Source organism: Diospyros lotus, chromosome 15 (assembly GCF_014633365.1).
Source record: "Diospyros lotus cultivar Yz01 chromosome 15, ASM1463336v1, whole genome shotgun sequence".
In the NCBI taxonomy this organism is placed as follows: Eukaryota; Viridiplantae; Streptophyta; class Magnoliopsida; order Ericales; family Ebenaceae; genus Diospyros; species Diospyros lotus.
The window spans coordinates 3,915,293-3,933,883 of NC_068352.1; the positions used below are offsets into that span (position 1 = coordinate 3,915,293).

Sequence of the window (18,591 nt, forward strand, 5' to 3'; positions counted from 1 at the left end):
TACTTGAATTTAATGATCAACACAAATTCAAAAAACCAAACACTATTTTTTATTTTTCACTTTTATATTCTTAACAACTCATAGTAAAATCAAATACCATTTTTAGTTTTATTTTTCTCAACAAAAATGAAAATTAATGGACTCAAATGAAAATAATAGAATAAAACGAAATAAATTTTTTTAACAACATTTCAGAACGATCTTAAACAATAATCTGTAAATTAATTGCAAACTTCTACTCTGCATTTGAGTCACAAACCCATCAATTCTTTGGGGCAATGAAATTCAAACATCACAAAGAATAAATACAGCTGATGTGCACTGGGCCACGGCTCGTTAATTAAGAAGAGACCCAATAAAAGGGCTAGAAGATTTGCCTCTTTGACGTCAAGTTTCCAGGAGACAACCTTTTGAACTGTCTCATGGAAGAAGAATTGAGAGACCTTTCAGTCATGAAAAATGCTATTGGTATATATTGATGTATATCTTGAATTATATAATATATTTAATGTCTAAAATACCCTCACTCAAGATGTAGTGAAACGATAAGTATTTATATTATTTATGTGTATTATGTAACTCAAGATGTACATAAATAATATATAACTAGCATGACTCCCTAAAAACATGTCTTTTAATATATTTTTGTACTAAAGTATAAATTCCCTATCCCAAATGGAACTCGAAAAGACAAAAATCGCCTTCCCAAGTTGGTACACCTCCCTATAATTAGGGGACCATTCTCTCAAATGTGGTAAGAGAGAGGCCATCATTCTACAATAAACATTATGTGATTTTTACTTTTTTTAACATTCAATAAAGGTGTGATTCAATCATCGGAGGGTTTTTGTAGGAAATACTTTGCACTCTTGACTGATTACTCTCTTCTGCAAAATCTTTAACTTAAAAGATGATTCCTAAATATATAAATTTATTATTATATTTAAGCGATAACATTATCAAAAGTAAAACCTATTTTATCATTTAAGCTCAAAATAATGCCTCTTAGATTTAGGGGTGACAATACGGGTTAACGGGTCGTAATCATGTCGTATTGAAACATACGTATAACACGTATCAGGCTAATCCAAACACGATCTATTTAATAATCATGTCAAATTCCTTAAACCCGAACACGACATGTTTATTAAACGTGTAATACACATGACCCGTTTAACTAAACGTGTCGTGTCGTGTCGTGTCACCTGTTAATCTGTTTAACCCATTTAATTTAAACGGGTTATGTTGTGTCACCTGTTAAACGTATTATTTTGTGTATAATTGTGTTAATGTGTTCAGATCAATCCACTAACCCTTTAATTAAATGTGTCATTTCGTATAAAATCGTATTAACATGTTCGGGTCAAGTCGTTAACATGTTTAATTAAACGGGTCATTACGTGTCTAAACGGATTAAACAGGTTGACTCGCCTAAGACACGAAATAATCGTGTCATAAATGGGTTGACTCGTTTATGATCCCGAATCCAATTAACCCTAATCCAAACTCGCTAAACTCCGTGTCATGTCATGTCCAAAATTGCCAGCCCGGCCTACATTCCCATGTTTATAAAAGATAAATAAATGAATAAGAGAAAAACACAGGATATTGATGATCTTAAAAGATAATATTTTAATATTATATGTTCACTAATATTTAATACTCAATTTTTACATTCAGAATTATAAATATTTTTTAAAAAATTAATACTATTTTTCATAAATTATTAATTATTTTTAAAAAATTAAAAGTATTTTTGTTTATGTGTAAAAAATATTTATAGTTTTAAAAAATAATCACTTCTTATTATGTAAAACCATTTATAATTTTCAAAACCAATTTTCTCCATTTTTTTGTATAATCATACTAAGGCATTTTTGGTGGTGTTATTTATGTTTAAGTAAAAATAAAATATTTAAATAAAAAATTATTAGGAAGTAATTGATAGTTAAGATCTAATTTTTATATTTTTTAAGATAAAATAAATAAAGTAATAAAATTAAATATCTTGTACAGGTAGGAGAGACGGTGGTAGATTGAGGGTTGCAGTGGTAGAGGGTGGTAGGTTGAGAGAGAGAGAGAGAGGTAGGAGCAACGGTGATAGAATGCGGGTTGCAGTGGTAGACGGTGGTAGTTGAGAGGGAGAGAGAGGAGAGAGAGAGAGACGGCGAAGGAAGGAGGGAATAATGGGAATTGCAAAGGGGCTTGGTGGTGGCTGGCGATGATGAGGAAAACGGTGGCAATGCAACGGGGTCCCGGCGGTCACCCCCATTGACGACCGTGACGCAGATCAGAGGTGGGGATCGGTGGCTTCGTCGCGGAGGACAACAGAGAGGCGGTTCAGTGGTGGCAATGCAGTGAAGCTGGGCGCCGGAGAACACAAAGAAGAGGCAGAGGCAGCGGTTGAGGTGGCTATCGCTGGTGGAGAAGACAAGACAATCGGCCCAATTTTTGGGGTCCTTACATGCATGGGGCAAGTTAAATAAACAAAATAATACTATGTGACATATCAAAGGAATAATTAATTATTATTTCATTTGGGTCTCTCCCCTACAAGTACAAGCTAGCAATCAATCAATCAATCTTCTTCATTTAGGCTGTGTTGGGGGCAGCATAGAGCACACTGTGGTGGCGTTGCTGAAGCATTGCAGACACAACAGGTCTGCAATCGCGGACAAGTGGTGTTGATGCAAGCTGCTCTCATTCAATAAAAAATTTAAAAATAAACACTAATTAGAAGCTTAATTAGTACCCAATAATATTGAAGTAACATTATTTGCATGTTTAAGAAGTACACTAATAATGAAAGGAGAGGATAGAAGAAGCAATAATACGTACGGTTAGAAAACTCATCATCTGGGCTGTTCAAGTCTTTAGAAGGAAGACTTTGGCCACTAGCATCGACTGCGAACAGCACCAGAAACAACATTGACACTAGCACTGCATATGACTTCATCGTGATTCCTTGCTACGACAAGTATAGATCAAGAGTGAGTTTCGTAAGTGATCTTCGATCTGTCTGCCTGGACGTCTTTTAACTTAACTGGACCCAAATTATTTTATTTATAATAAGCAATGTGTTAGAATGCGTTCGGAATCTCTTCGTAATATTGTGCTTGCTCCTTTTTGGGGGGTCTTTAATATGGGGGTTTGTGTCACTAAATCGTGCCGTTTGGAAGCAATTGGTTGTGGAACGCATCTGCTACCCACATACCAAAGACAGGCCGTTTCCAAGTTTTGAGAATATCTCGTCTTAATTATATATAATCTTTACGTTAGTTATATATATAGGTCTTCTCCATATTTTAAAAATATCAAGGGTATGTATGTGTCACTAAATGTGCATATTTGGAAGCAATATTATGTAATCTTTCCGTTTCAGTTTATTTAGGGAAAAATGGATTTGATATATCCTTGATATTTAAATTAAATGCAAGTAATATCCCGGAACCAATAATAACCTCCTTTGAATTTGTAACCCTTGTTGCAATTTGCCTCCTCTTCTTTCCCTTTCTTTCATTTCAGCCAAAGCAACCAAATAACCCACTGAGTCGAAGGGTGGCAAAACCCACTGACCACTAATTAAGCAAACAATTTTTTATTTTCTTATTTTTCCATTTCTCCGCATCTCTGTCTCTTATTTTTTTTAAAAATGTTGGTTCCCTATTTCTATTTATCATATTCATTTTTTATTTTTATTTTCGAACAACTTAATCCGGGGAACCAGAATCAACATGCCACGTTAGCATAGTCACAAAATATTCATTGGCACAAATTCTTGAAGGGTCACAAATAGAAAACGATCTCTTTAGAGATCTTCAATTTTTGTTGTTGGAAGCAATTTGAAGCACTTTTTTATGTTAAGGACAAATAGTTAAAAAAAAAAAAAACTCAAACCTTTTTCCCAATTTATTCAAATGTTTCAATTTTGACAATTATATCTCAATTGACTCAATTAATTACAATTTTATCCAACATATGAAATTAATTTAGAAGGCGTGTGTTATTGATGATCTAACCAACCACCTATCATAATATATATATATATATATATATAAGAGTGAGACATGTACACATATGAGTGAGACCATATATACAATTTTACTTTTTATTTTTTTCGTACGTGTACATGTAGGTCCACTCATATATTTTTTTATGACATGTGGCATGTCGCGTTAACAATGACAAATCTCTAAATTAATTTCAGGTGTTGGATAAAATTACATTCAATTGAGCCAATTGGGATACAATTATTAAATTAAAACGTTTAGATAAATGTGTAAATTCGCGAAAAAGTTTGAATTTTTTTTCTATTGGAACAAACGACATTAACCTCAATTTAGAACAAAATAGGGGATTTGCCATATGTTAGCTCTTACTTCTATAAATAGAAGTCGATTTCTCCTTTCTAGGTATGCTAAAAACAATACTAACAACTTTTTGAATTCTCTTATAATTTTCAATTATACTAACATAAATATCAGAATATTTACATAAGAAAAAACACCCTGCACCCTCTAACTAGTTTTGTCTTGCAATCTCTCGGAGATTTAAAAAGGCAATTCTCAGCTATAAATTTTATTGTTGTATTTTGATAACAACAATAAACAATGTGTGATTGAATATTGTTATAATATCTTCATAATATTGTGCATGCCTTTATTGGATAACTTATTTTTGTTGTCAATTTTTGACAAAAATATATGTGTATGTATGTATGTATATATGTATATTGTGATAAGGTAGAAAATTCGGGTCTTTAATATGGTAATGTATGTCATTAAATGTGCCCATTTGGAAGCAATTGGTAACCAAATATAGGCCAAAAGCTCTCGTTAATTCATTTTTCTATCCATTTTATTTGATTTATTGTATATCTTTACCCCCTCAACCATACCTAATTTTGACACTCGTCTAAAGCTATATTAAAGATGTAAGATTTCCACCTTCTCACAATATTAAAGGCGCAAGAATTCTACCTTGTTTATAACAATATCAAGAAGATATTTAAACAATAATTTGAAAATTTATGACGCCTTGTTTATAAATAGCTGGGGACTAAGTCAATCCAAAGACAGACAAATCAAAATCACTCGAAAAACTCTTGATTCATCATATCTTTTGGCAAGGAATCACGATGAAGTCGTGTACAATCTTAGCGTGTGTGTTGTTTTTAGTAGCGTTCGCAGCCCAGTTGGAGTTGGATGTTGCTAAAGAGTTGAATCGGCGGGATCATGATGATATTAGTGACTCCGTCTTGGATGAGCCTAACCGTATTATTTCTTAAATCCCTCTTTCCATTCTATTCCTTGAATATTTAAGTTACTATATATATATTGAATACTAATTCGATGTTTAATTAAATGACAATTTTTTTAACTTTTTTATATTTTGAATGAGCAGCTTGCCCGAAGCAATGTCCACCAAACCAATATTGTTGTGTATGTAATGTTTATTTTAATCCACCAAAGTGTACCCAGTGCTGCTTCAACCCACGACCGGCTGGGCCAAATGAAAATTGAATAGTTGATGGCTTGTAATTTTCTCAATGTACGGATGAGATGGAAAATGAATAAAACAATTGTACCACAACATGCAAAAGGAGTATTATTTTTAACTTAGTGTTTGTTTTCAAACTTAAGGGTGTTTGTGTCCAATAAAATGAACTTAAGCTCAAAAGGAAAAAGGCTGAAGGGATCACCAAGAGACCCTCTCGAGAAGATAGTCCCTGAAAGACCTTTTAAGGACATTTCCCGAGTGACCTCGAGAGATCTTCCAAGGACCTCTCTAGGGTGAGCCTGAGAGACTCTCGCAAGAATTCCCTCGAAAGCCCCAGGAGACACTTCCTGGAAGTCTTTCCTCAATATCCTTGGCAAGTCTTTCTGGGAGCCTTTCCTAGATCTCAAAGACATGGTCTCTAGGGGACCTTTCAAATCATGAACCGATGAGAATATGTCAATTCTGCATCCCATGTCTTTGCTTGAAAATATGGAATAGACAATGTCAAAAGATATGAATACTTTTTCACTTGTCAACTTCAACATTTATAAATAGGAAAATATCCCTCTTATTGTGGTATTATTAGACTCTATTCAAACTATATTTCTACTACTTTTGCATATTCTTTGGGTGGAACTAATTTAAGTGTCAGAGAACTTGCACAAGAGACATCACTCTCCTAATTGTCTTTCGTTTTACAAGTTCTCCCGATATTAGAGGCTCAAGACAAGCACTCTCACAATTACAAACTTTCGACAATAATAAAGGAGGATGTTCAAAAGACAATACAATTTGTTAATTGAGCAAATTTTACAAAGGAAACCGTATTCCTTAGAAACCAATTTAATTTTGTCCCAAGTATATCAACAATGGGAGTAATTCTTTGTCGAGACTATATGGTTGTCCATATTGTACTAGATTTGTTACTAGTATGGTATGATACTAAATAACATTTCAAATACATTGTTGTATAGTGGTTTAGTAACATAGATTATAATAATATATATAAATTATAAAAAAATCTCTTAGTTGATGCAAATATATTTGTTAAAAGGCGTACCAACATGCTTTTAAACAAGTATGGCGTAACCATATTTTTATAATGATTATGAAAAACTAGAAAAAATACTCTATTTTCATAATATTTATGACATATCTGAAATACAGGGTAAATTAAAAAAATACAAAATTTTGATTTTGTTTCAATTTTATAATAAATAATTTCAATTTTTTAATTATATATAGAATTTTAGGATTAGTTTCGAATTTATAAAAGACGAATTGCAACCACTTGTAATTTGAACTATTTGTAGGAAGAATCCTATAATTTAAAAAGAACTCAATAGGTCACTCTAACTTAGTTTTATTGCTTTAGCACCCTCTGTTACAAACCTTTTCACTTATACTCTATTTAATGTAAAAGTCAAGATAATTAAAAGTTAATTAAGTTAAATTTAATTAAATAAAAACAAAAAAAAAAAATCTAAGTCAACATTTTAAAAAATATTATTTTTTTGTTACTATTTATCATATATGTTTCTCATTTTCATTTCTGTGCAACTTAGTCTTAGGAACCAGAATCGACAAGCCACGTTGGAATGCCTAGAACACGTTAAAGTCTGGCCACAAAAAATTCACTGGCTTCAAATTCTTGAAGCATCACAAAATGAAAATGATCTCTTAGGAGACCTCCAATTTTGTAAAATTGTTGGAAGCCATTTGAAGCACTTTTTTATGTTAAAATTGAACACAAATGTGAGGTCTCATGCTTGTTATTTTCAACCACCAAGGGGTTTATCTTTCAAACTTTTGTGTCGTTGCGTCTTTTTTTTTTCTTTTTTTGTAATGTTGGCTTAGAGATTGACATAAAACCATGTCTTGAAGCGTAAGTTGTTGAAAAACCAAGCATAACAATCGGGAAGGTTTTAGATAAATTGTTTGTATAATTTTCTAATTCACCTCCAAAATCCTCATCTTGAATGACAGAATAGATGACAGTAACCTCAATTCAGAAAGGAATTGGGGGGGGGGGGGGGGGGGGGGGGGGGGGGGGGGGATCTGTCATATTTTAGCTCTCACCTCTATAGATGGTGGATGACTTCTCCTTCCTAGGTATGTTAAAAACACTACAATAACTTTTTGAATTCTGTCAATATCTGCTCTTGGATTTTTTCGCTAGTATAAGAAGTTCAAGAAAAAGTCCATTCAAAATGGATACAGATACAAAAATACTCAAAATTGTCAAAAGTTTCTTTTTATTTCTATATTTGCTCACTATCAATAGAAGCCATAATAAATATTACAACATTCTTTACATCATCATCTCGGACTTACCACCCATACTTTTTCAAAATAAAATGGCATTTAAGACTATAAATACAAAATGAAACCCTCTATTCATGCTCTCAAAATTACACTCATGGATCTTAAGGTTGGGACACGTCTGTACATATTTAACTGGGACTCACCCCAGATAAGTGTCTTTCATTTTCCTAGAATGACAAAAGAAGCAAGGGTAAGCCACAAGACTCAGCAAGCATATAGCAAAGAGAACCATCAATAAATCGAAATATGAAGGCATGAATAACTTAGAGCCGAAGAAAAATCATTACCTGATATATAAACATCGACTAGGTTCATGCCTTTTATACTTGACAACATCCTCATAGAAACATTATTTTTTACTTTTTATTAAAACACAATTTTCAAGGTGAGCCATAAGGCTCGACAAGTGTATAGAAACAACAGGAAATGGATACAACCAAACTTTTCCTAGACATCATGCATATCATGTCGTATATGAAAACACACGCTAATCTCATATACATAAATGACACACAATCCATGCCATGTGGTTATACAACACGATACCCAGCCATAACATAATATTAATGCATAGATGCACACATAGGGCTCTTAGGGCCCACATAAAATGCAGACACTGACACTCAAGAACCGATATACAAACATGTTAGCAACCAAGGACAGGCTACCAATTCAACCACATAAGCCCAAGGCTCTCATATCACATCCATAGATATCATATCCATAACTGTCGTTATCATGTGCCACAGCACTCATAATCTCATAAATGTCACAAATTGTTGTGGGTCTCAAACCCTCCAGTCTTAGGCATCACAAGATCCAGATGGTGTGGGCCTCCACCCACAATCTTACGCATCACAGGATCTAGATTCTATGGTCCTCCACCCCCAGTCTTACGCATCACAATTACAAGCTAATTTCCACTACCATTACCACCATACAATGCAACACATAAGGAATGTAATGGCTTTTGCAGTATTAACGTGATGGCAAGACCCCCATAAGCCAAGCATCAGGCCATGCTATGCCTATGTAGGACTTCACACACACGAATGCTCTAATGCATATGCTCGCCTAACATACACAAGTCAGCACTCACAGGCCAACCGTGTCATGCCAATGCTCACACTCCCAACACATACAAAGCATGACCCCCCAACAAACACAACCCATGACTCAACATCATAATGCGAAGCAATATAGTAACACAATGCAATGCACGTAGCCATAAGCAATGTTATAACGAGAGATATTCACACACCTTCAATTTTTGCCCGTTAAGATTCTTGCCTATTTCTCACAATTCAACATTTAAATAGGTTCCACCATATCAATTAAGTGTAATTATTTGATAATATTGATAATTGGGTCAAGTTGGAAGTATTCGATTCTATAATTTAAGATTGAACGAATTTTAAGGAAAGAGAAATCTACAAATCAAGAATGCATTTTCAATGGAGCCCACAAGCTCAATAGTTTCCAAAATGGCTTAAATCCTATACCAAATCGAATCTTATCGAGTTGGGGTCGCAACAAAAAAAGCAAAACTTGATTTCGATATCAGGAAAAAAAAACTATGGTTCAAAGAGTACAAGGTGCATTGTTTAAAAAAAAAAAAGGATTAGTCAACTAATGGAAGGTTTAGTCTACTAAAGCTTAGTCGACTATGGAAATTTTTAGTTGATTTTGGCTTAGTCGACTATTCAAATTGCTTAGTAGACTGGACTAAGGGATAGCACAAAAATTTGAGAAAATTGGCATCTGTTGAGTCGACTAAACCCTAAGATTAGTCGACTCGACGCACACAAAATGCACGAAATGGACCCAAAACACCCCAAAATGACTGCCACTAGCTTCCTAACCCACAAATGTCATTCCTTGAACAAAAAATAGGGTGAACAAACCCCAACAAGACCAACAACAAGACCCAACAAAAGTTTTGACATGACATACTATTTGAAGAAAATATACAACTGATACCGAAAATAATTTTTAACAATGAGAGGCTGAAGAACCTTGAAGCCTTTCGACATCGCAATGGAAAAGAAGGAAAGCTTACACAATATAAAATAAAAATGCAAGGAGAACTTGCCTATGATGATGCTTGGAAGAAGAAGCTTGCCCCCAAAAAACTAGAAATTCTCCCTCTTAAAGCTTCAATTTAAAAAAATAAAGAAAAGAATAAAAGAAGAAAAAGAAGAAGAAGGAGAAACTGTCGGGAACCAAAGAGAAGAAGAAGAAGATGAATGAAGAAGAGACAAAAGGGCATGGAGAGAAAAAGAGGGAGAAGTGGGTTGCTAACCACCACCTTTGAAATTTACCATTTTGCCCTTAACTTTGCCCACACACACACATAACATATAAGCCCCCTTTAGACATTTCACATTTTCTTATTTCTTTCCCATTTTCTTTATCAAACCAATTATAAAATTTTCTTTTTTGCTCTCACATTTTTCATAAAGCATGCCCATTTTTGTCATTTGTCACATTTTTCATTTTCATTTAATTATAATGCCACCTTTTATACACATGGGCCCAAGCCCAAATCAGTGGCCCAATTAAATAAAATGACACACTTCCATCTTAGGCCCCAAATAAAATAATACACACATATTTAATTTTTTATTTTATTTTAAGCCCAATGGCCTCAACCCAATTTATAAATGAATTTCAACTCTTCAATTCTATTGGGCCTTTTAACCCTTGGCCCAAACCCATTATCCACACAATCATTTTTTAACCATTCACCATACATTGATTCCAAAAATAATATTTTTATTAATTTAATTTTTTATAACACAAAATATTTTGACTTATTTAATTTGGACAATGCTTGAAATGCATCTCATCTAATAAGCTATATTTTTTATAAAATTCTAGACCCATTAATAGATCCTTACAAATTCTCTTCTAGTTTCCGATTGAACTAACTTAAATATCAAAATACTTACATAAGAAAAAACACCCTGCACCTGTTGACTAGCTTCTGTTTTGTAGGCTCTTGAAAACTTAAAAAGCTATTTTTACCTACAAATTGTATTGTTGTATTTCTGCAACAAAAATAAACAATGTGTGATTGAATATTGTTATTATGATATCTTCATAATATTCTGCATGCCTTTTTGGATAACTTGTTTTTGTTGTCAATTTTTGACACACACACACACATATATATATATATATATTATGATAAGGTAGATATTTTGGGTCTTTAACATGGTGATATGTGTCATTAAATGTGCCCATTTGGAAGCCATTGGTACCAAATGTAGGCCAAAATCTCTCATTAATTCATCTTTCTTTCCCTTTTATTTGATTTATTATATATCTTTACCCCCTTAAATTAAACCATACCTAATTTTGACACTTGACTAAAGCTATTAAAGATGTAAGATTTCAACCTTATCACAAGATTAAAGGCGCAAGATTAATTTCTATCTTAACAATATCACGAAGATATATTTTGAAAATTTGTGATGCCTTGTTAATAAATAGTCGGAGATTTCACCTTATCACAATATCAAACGTGCAAGGTTTCTAACTTAACTATAACAATATCACGAAGACATTTAAAGAATATTTTGAAAATTTATGACACTTTGTTTATAAATAGCTGGAGACTAGGTGAATCCAAAGACAGACAAATCAAAATCACTCAAAAAAACTCTTGATTCATCATATCTTTTGGCAAGGGCTCACGATGAAGTCATGTGCAATCCTAGCGTGTATGTTGTTTTTAGTGGCATTTGCAGCTCCGTTGGAGTTAGATGTTGCTAAAGACTTGAATCGGCGGGATCATGATATTGGTGACTCCATCTTTGACGGGCCTAATCGTATTGTTTCTTCTAATCCCTCTTTCCATTTTATTCCTTGAATATTTAAGTTACTATATATATATATATATATATTGAATACTAATTCGATGTTTAATTAAATGACAATTTTTTTACTAAGCAACTTGCCCGAAGCAATGTCCACCAAAACAATATTGTTGTATATGTAATGCTTATTTTAGGCCACCAAAGTGTACCCAGTGCTGCAACAACCCACCACCTGCTGGGCCAAATGAAAATTGAATAGTTGATGGCTTGTAATTTTCTCAATAATGGGGATGAGATGGAAAATGAAAAAAACAATTGTACCTCAACATGCTAAGAGAGTATTATTTTTAACTTATTAGTGTTTGTTTTTAGAATTAAGGGCGTTGTGTCCAATAAAATGAGCTCAAACACGAAAGAATAAAGCCTAAAGGGATCACCAGGAGACCTTTCTGAAAAGGCAATCCTTGATGGACCCTCTAGGGAGTTCTCCCAAGTAATCTCGGGAGATCTTCTAAGGACTTTTCTTGGGTAACGCTGAGAGACCCTCATGAGAATTCCCTTGAAAGACCCTAGAAGACACTTTTTGGAAACCTCTCCCTAATATCCTTGGGAGGCCTTTCTGGGAGTCTTTCCTAGGTCTCAAAGACGTGGTCTCCAAGGGACCTTTTGAATCCTAAACTGATAAGAGTATGTTCAACTCACCTCCTATGTCTTTACTTGAAAATTCAAAATAGACAATGTTAAAAGATATGGATATTTTTTTCACTTGTCAACTTTAGTCTATTCTACTCAAATTATATTTTTACTGTTTCTACATATTCTTCGAGTAAAACTAATTTAAGTATCGCAGAACTTGCACAAGAGACACTTCTCTCATAATTGTCTTTTGTTTTGCAACCTCTGGATAGTAAAGGCTCAAGACAACCACTCCCGCATTATTATTGTATTTTGACATTAACAAAGGAGGGTGTTCAAAAGACGATAAAATTATTGAGCCACACTATAAAACTTTAGAATAGGGTAATTGAGCAAATTTTATTGAAGGAAATCGTGTTATTTAAAAACCAAGTTAATTTTGTCCCAAATATATCAACAATGGGAGTATTTATTTATTAATACTATATGGTTGTCGATATTGTACTAGATTTGTTACTGAAATGGTACGATACTAAATAACATTTCAAATATATTGCTATATAGTAGTTTAGTAATATAGGTTATAAAAATATATATAAATTATAATAAAATCTCATAGTTTTATGATATCAAATGCCTTTTTAAATTATGCAAATATATTTGATAAAAGACATCCCAACATGCTTTTAAACCCTCACTAAATGATGTAACATTTAATACATCATATTCAAACGTGTTCAGTACCCAAACATTAGAAGGGAAAGGACAAAATGGTTAATTAGAGCTCAATGATGGATTTCACTATTTTGACTAGCCTCGTTATTTTGTAGGTTATGTTGTTAAATGTATCCACTTTATTTGAGAGCTAAATTTGGATTATGGTTTTTTCCAAAATTTGGATGTATCTTAATTATTTTGGGTTTAGTTATATATTTCATCTATGTTATAAGATTGTGATCTAGACTATGTTATTTTAGTTACCTTCTTTAAATTTTATTGAGAAAGTTATGATGAGGTGGTAAAGATGGAATTTTGAAAAATTTTAAGTCTAAGTGTAATTAACAAAAAATTCCAAAATCCAATGTAGTAACATGACTAAAGAGTGGAGTGCTACAATATCGAATGAAGATATCTACTATTATTGCGAATAATGTTACAACTAATGAGACCATGATAACTATTTTGAAAGAAAAACTTTCAACAATATCACTTTTGTTAGAGGAGAAAATAATTCATATTTATTGTTGTGTGTATATCTTGAATTTAATTGTTAAAATGCATAATCAAATACACAAATTAATCAAATATTCGCATACAAATAAATGTATAATCAAATACATAAATTAATTAAATATTTATATACAAACAAATGTATAATCAAATACATAAATTAATCAAAATATAATTAACACCTAATACTTCAATATATACAAAATTTATATAAAATACATAAATAAAAATTACAAACCTAGATTGAAGAGGATGTCGCTGGATGCTGGAGGAGAGAGTCGTCGTTGTTGCTGGAGCCGTCGCCGCTGTCGCTATTGGTAGCCGGAGCTAGTTCTTCTCCGGTGCGATTGCGCTGTTTCTCCTCATCAGATCTGGTTCTTCTTCCTCGTCACAGCTACGCTACTTCTTTTTGCCGGATCTGGTTTTTCTTCCTCATCGCAGCCGCTCATTATCATTATTTCTCCTACGTACACTCTCTTTCTCTCTCTTTCTCTTTCTCCCACACATACTTTCTCTCTCAAACCTACCACTCTCTCTGTCAAATTGTCGCCCCTCCACCGCCGCGAGCAGCGTTTGTAGTCCGTCGCCTCCTACAACAAGCGCCATCCGCTATGCCACTCCCTCTACCGCTAGTACTGCCTATCCCGGTCGTCCCTTCCACTAGCTACAAACGGTCGCCCCCCCCACACCGCCTCTTAGACCACCATCGCCCCTCTTCCAGCCACTCGCAGCCTCTTGCCCTCACCTATCGTCGTCTCTCTTGCCCCTCTCACAGCCATCGCACCTGTTGGGCCCCTCACTCGCCGTCACCCATTTCTTCCTCTCCCTACTGCTATCGCATTTGTCGTTTCGCCCATTCGCTGTCGATGGAGTGGGTGGGTGGGTCTGTGAGAGAGAGGTAGTGAGTGAAGGCGATGGGTCGAGCTATGTGTATATGCATATATGTGTGCATGTGTATATGTATGTATGTGTTTGGGGGCGACGACGACGGCAAGGCTAGGCCGAGAGAGGGTAACGACGGAGGGAGGGGCGACAATAGACGATGGGGTGACAAGGGGGCTGGCGATGGCGTGGGTAGGTGGGTGGGTCTATAAGAGAGGGAGAGAGAGAGAGAGAGAGGCAGTAAGTGTTGGCCGGGAATAAGAACAAAGAGGAAGTGGGTGGGTGGGTCTGTGAGAGAGAGAATGAGAGAGGGAGAAAGAGATGCAATGAGTGTTGGGAGGGAAGAAGAATAGAAAGAAAATGGGTGGGTCTATGAGAAAGAGAATGAGAGAGAGAGAGAGAGAGTGAAAGGCAATGAGTGTTGGGCGAGAACTTAAATGTATCTCATTCATTGATAGATATTCAAAATTAACCTCAGCCATTGATATAAAATGTGTCTTTGATACATTTCAGACATTTCAAAAATCCTTTTACCTTACGGATATTATATTTTAAAATATGATTTGTCAAAAAGAATAATTGATTAGGTGAGAAGAAATATTCCCTTTTCTTTTCTTCGTGTAATTGACAAGTGACACTATATTTACTATCAAAACTTACAAAAACGTGGTAATTATTTTTTTATAAGGAAAATATTGCTATATGAGTAACATTTTGATCTTTTTCTATATTCTATATATTTATTGTTCTCTAAATACAACAATAGAATTTAGATGCCGAAGAATTCTCTTCAAGCCGTTAGAACTCTACAAGAAAAAAAAAAATGATTAGAGAATGTGAGGAATTCTCTACATAAACAGTTTGATACTTAAGTCAGATTTTCATATTCAAAAAAGTTAATAGAGTTTTGTTTTAGTAGAAATGACTTACATTTGTGGAATGTGGAATAAAGATTCACATAGTTAGAGGAGTTGGGGGATTGTTGATAACCGTATCCTAATATTCTGAAATAGACTGAATTTGAATTTCTATATATGTCTTATCTTTTGTGTAATTCTTGAAAGAATTTTTAAAGATGTCTTTTTGTGCTTTTGGTTTTGAAAATACCCTACTAAACTCCTTTCACATGAGTCTTTCAAGACTCTCCTAAGGACCTCTCAGTCGAGAATGTCTCCTAGAGCCTTTTCACGTGATATTTTATTCTTATACTTTATCTTTTAACGTTTAGACTTGTTCTTCGTGGGCTTTATTATTGGGTCAATATATATTCACTAGGCGAATCATTTTGCCTAAGTCTTTTTCCCTTAGGGTCTCCTTTTGGGTTTTTTTCAGGACTTCCTTCTAAGTCTTCCAACTTTATTTGACCAGATCTTGATCCAGATACACATCAATATTTATTGTCAAAAATATTTCTACCTCTCTGTACAATAATTGTCAAGAAGTACTGTTGCTTCTCCTATAATTAGTAATAGATCATATATTTAATATAACAATAGTAATGAAAAACAAAATTAAAAAATTAATAATACATAACAAGAAAGGTATAAAAAGAATAATTCAAAATAAACTGATGAGAGTTGATAGCCAAACTGTTGACTTATATAAAGTGCTATCATACATTATTCAATTCTTAGAAACAAAATTTGATATCTAACATAAGAATTAAAAGATCATATGTTTAAATGAATGATCATCTTATAGAATCTTCTGGGTAGTATCTACAATCACGTGACTATGTCAACTAAACAATATTCAATGTCATAAAACATTTACTAAGTAGAGTAATTAAGCCTAAGGGGGGTTATGGGTTGTTCATGAACAGGAACATGAATGAATTCCTCAAATTAAGGTAGAGGAAGACCATGCACGAAGCAAAATTAGCAAATGCTTACAAGGTTTTGTGATCATGTGATCGTCAAAACGTTCCCATTCAAGTCAGAGCTTAAACAAACAGAACATTGGATTGACCTTCTATATAAGATTTTAATATCTTTTGAAGACTTGCAACCTTGTTTTATTGTCAAGTCTTTCCATGTGACACTTTTGAGTTTGTCATTTGTGAGCTTCATGATTGGGTTAATATATATTCACTGAACAGATCCTTTTGCCTTAAGTCTTTTTTCTTTAGAGCCTCTTTCTGGGTTTTTTTCAGGATTACCTTCCAAGTCTCCCACTAAATTTATTTGACTGGAACTTGATTCACATATATACACATCAATATTTATTGTCAAAAATATCTCTACCTCGGTACAATAATTAATTGTCAACAACTGTTGCTTCTCCTATAATTAGTAACAGATCATATATTTAATAAAATAATAGTAATGAAAAAAAAAATTAAAAAAATGATAATGCATAACAAGAACGGTATAAAAAGAATAATTTAAAATAAACTCATGAGAGTTGATAGCCAAACTGTTGACTAATATAAAGTGCTATCATACATTAATTAATTCTTAGAAACAAAATTTGATATCTAAAATAAGAACTAAAAGATCATGGCAAAATGGTGATTTTAAATGAATGATCATCTTAGAATCTTCTGGGTAGTATCTACTACAATCACGTAATTATGTGAACTAAACAACACTCAATGTTATAAACTAACCATATCACTAAAATCATCATTGATTTTAATATCTTTGGAAGAACATGAACATGAACATGAACACGAACACGAACATGAATGAATTCCTGAAATTAGGGAAGAGGAAGACCATGCACGAAGCATATTCGCAAATGGTTACAATTAATACGAGGTTTTGTGATCATGTGAGTGATCGTCAAAACGTTCCCAGTCAAGTCAGAGCTTAAACAAACAGAACATTGGATTGACTTTCTATATAAGATTTTAATATCCTTCAAAGACTTGCAACGTTAATGTTTATTGCCAAAGTCAACCAAAGTCAAATGATCATGAACTGGCATACCCATTAAATGAATCTTTAATCCCCACCCCCTCGCGGGCCCTAACTTATAAATGGAGCCTACTTCTCCTCCTCCTACTTTCATTGTCACATATCAATCACTTCACAGATCATCTATACTTTGTTACTTTACAATGATCAGAGCCGGCCAAGACAAGAAGGTATTGTGTCTCTCGTTCATTCTAATATTAGGTATGCTTGAGGGTTTGACTCGAATTTGTGGGACGAGGCCCAATTGATCATACAAAATTTGGTTTGATTCTACTTTACTGTTGGGTCAGTTCTAGATCTAGATTTACCTTTGGCTTAATTCCGTATAACATTCGAACCCACAAACAACCCTAAGGAGAGAAGGATGCATTGCTTCTCCTCCTATTTGAAGTCAAAATACTCAATTTTTTTTTGTTAATATCACTTCATTATATACAATTTCTAACATGTATGGGGTTTGATGGAGCAGCAAAGGATTGTTATCAAGTTAACGATGAAGTCCCCAAAGGATCGGTCAAAGGCCATGACGATTGCAACAAAAGCGGCTGGTAATTGATCAAGATCATATTAAGATTAAGACCCTGGTGAAATGGTGTTTGCTTAATTAATAGTCTTGCGTTGCTATAGTTTCAGGTAATGTGTCGGTCAAATTTGAAGGGGAAGAGAAGGATAAACTGGTGGTGATTGGGAATCGAGTTGACCACACCGCCCTAATGAAATTGCTCAGGAAAAAAGTCGACCGCCACGCATCCTTGGAAGAAGTGAAAGAAGTGGAAGACATCCCTGCTTAATTAGGAATGAACATTAGCTTTCTACTTGTGATCGAATAAGTATGTAGGTTCCATTGTTCGAATTTGGCTTGTTAACTATCTTTGGGATATGTCTCTTTCAATCACAGAAAAAAAAAAAAAAAAAAAATCTTATCGTTACTAGAAAAATTCATCATACCGAAACTTATAGATGAAATGATGATAAATTAAGAATATCATATATTTGGTGTTGAGAAAATAAATTATTTATGATACATATGCGTTAGATATTATCTTCATCAATTTGCAAGAGTCTCACATTCAATTACCACCCGAAGAATAACCATCATTTGCTTGTATTTCAAGAATTGATTGCTCTTAAATGTCCCTAAACTTGGACCTTATAATATAAAAAACAGTTTATCTCTTATTAATGTAAAACATGACCCTATGCTCATTAGAGATGTTAGGATTTATGATTCAAAATGTATTTTTCATGTAATTGATATGTGTTGTTTGTATGCATTTTGT

General features: G+C 33.7%; 1 protein-coding gene across 2 annotated transcripts in view; it reads left to right on the forward strand.

Annotated features, from left to right (window-relative positions):
• LOC127791433 (disease resistance protein RGA5-like) overlaps window positions 1-18,182 on the forward strand; it is a 32,126-nt gene extending 13,944 nt beyond the window's left edge. Inside the window, exons 1-3 of one of the 2 annotated variants that reach the window (XM_052321308.1) lie at window positions 17,415-17,481; window positions 17,781-17,859; window positions 17,939-18,182. In XM_052321308.1, the coding sequence (XP_052177268.1) occupies window positions 17,455-17,481; window positions 17,781-17,859; window positions 17,939-18,102 (270 nt within the window). In that variant the 5' untranslated portion in view covers window positions 17,415-17,454 and the 3' untranslated portion in view covers window positions 18,103-18,182. Of the gene's footprint in view, window positions 1-17,414; window positions 17,482-17,780; window positions 17,860-17,938 lie in introns of those variants that run through there. The other variant, XM_052321309.1, reaches the window with a different exon arrangement.
• Window positions 18,183-18,591: the final 409 nt, after the last annotated feature.